Raw genomic sequence first — 1,758 nt, 5'->3', positions numbered from 1 at the left:
TTTAGGACAAACGTTACAGTGGGAAATTACGTCAGACGAAGACTCGGAAGAAGAAACTCGTAAGGAAGACCGTAAAGAAACACCGAAAGAAACTAACTCGGGCCCTGTAGCAAGTATCAGTAATAGTAGTTCTAATTCGATTGGTAATAATTCGATTCTAACTGAGGAACCCAATTCGAATAACTCGAACAATCCGGAAAATCGCGATATCATCGATCCCGAACCAAGAGCAAGATAACCAGAAAGGTCAAGGTCACGTCCAACACCATCAAGTAATCCCAGATTTAGATAACACAGAAGAAATGGTTTTAGCCACGAATCAGAGCATATCGTTTAACGACGCCTTGGCGTTCGTTCCCCGATTCGAGGGAGCTTCAGAAGAATTAATCGATTTTTGTAAATGTTGTAAAGAAGCAAAGGATATATTGCCAAATAAAGCGGAACCAAATCTTGTCAAATTAATTTACGGGGTAAAATTGCACGATAAAGTAAAGGCTTCACTAAATTATACTCTGCCAGCAACGATTGCCGACTTAACGAACTCATTAAAGAAAACCTATGTCGCGTCAAAATCATTAATCCAATTACAGGGTGAATTAAGCCAGATATATCAAGAAAAGGGCGAATCAGTCGTAGACTTCGCGAATAGATTAAGGAAGAAAACACGCGAAATAGTCGAATGTTATCAAGTTGATAACCCTGGAATGGCGCTGGTCGAAATTCAAGAGTTTAAAGATAAAATGAACGAATTTCTCCGGGTCGTATTTACTCAAAATTTAACTACAGAAATCGATAGACGTATGCCGACTTGCGCTAATGTTGACGAAGCTTTAGCAGCAGCTATTAAAATAGAGAAGAAATTAAAAGCGCGGGAACAATTAATGTATAAATCAAAGGATACAGAACTGAAGAAAAAGAAGAATCCCGCTAATTTCGCCGCTGCAGCCGATTCCGTAGGCCAGGTTAATAACAACCAGAGTAAAAAAAATATAGTAATTCAAATAATAATTGTAGTAGTAACTCTAATAATAAAAAAAAATTAGACCCTTCCAAATGTGTTTGCCGGCGCTGTAAAAAATTGGGTCATTACGCGAAGGATTGTCCGGATCGAAAATGCCAAATTTGCTACGAAAAAGGGCACGATGCTAAATCATGCCCCCAATTAATTCAGGGAGGGGATCAAAACCAATACTTCAATATACGATGCCAGTTGCGTGGTGAGAAGGGACATTCTGCAAGATACTATGGGTTAAATCCAAATAGGATGAATTTAAATTCGAACCCCAGTCAAGGTCAAAAAAATTCTAATAACCAAAGGGGGTTTAACAACAGGAATAATAATAGCAACAACGAAAATTCAGGAGGTGGCTGTGAAGTGTGTGGGATGAACAATCATTCATCAGAAAATTGTAGATTGCTAAGAACGATAAATTTTATTCAAGGAAACGCGAGTCAGTCTTCTTCGGAGGGCGCAGGGGAAGACACGAGAAACACACATCCTGTACACACAATACGGAGTTTAAGGGTGGAAGAGGATTCCGAGTAACCAAAATCGAGGTTAATTTAGATTTAGGTAATTTACCCTTTGCCGTAGTCGGTAAATCGTCTAAACAAAATGACATCATTATGATGTTGGACTCCGGAGCACCTTCCGAGCTGATAATAGAAAGTTTATTAGAAATAAGATTTAGTTTTAAGTTAATATTGTTTGTATAGATTTTATTTCAGCCCAGAAGGCGATCAGGATGGTCGCCGGTG

The 1,758-nt window shown here is 38.7% G+C and overlaps 1 protein-coding gene across 1 annotated transcript; it reads left to right on the top strand.

The window, feature by feature from the left end:
* Positions 1–302: 302 nt before the first annotated feature.
* On the top strand, positions 303–1,546 carry LOC123258922. Its single transcript, XM_044719176.1, has 2 exons — positions 303–978; positions 1,044–1,546. The coding sequence occupies exons 1-2, from the start codon at positions 303–305 to the stop codon at positions 1,544–1,546; spliced, it is 1,179 nt and encodes a 392-aa protein (XP_044575111.1).
* Positions 1,547–1,758: the final 212 nt, after the last annotated feature.

The sequence above is a fragment of the Cotesia glomerata genome, linkage group LG2 (genome assembly GCF_020080835.1).
Source record: "Cotesia glomerata isolate CgM1 linkage group LG2, MPM_Cglom_v2.3, whole genome shotgun sequence".
Lineage (NCBI taxonomy): Eukaryota > Metazoa > Arthropoda > Insecta > Hymenoptera > Braconidae > Cotesia > Cotesia glomerata.
This window is presented reverse-complemented; position numbering and strand designations above follow the sequence as displayed.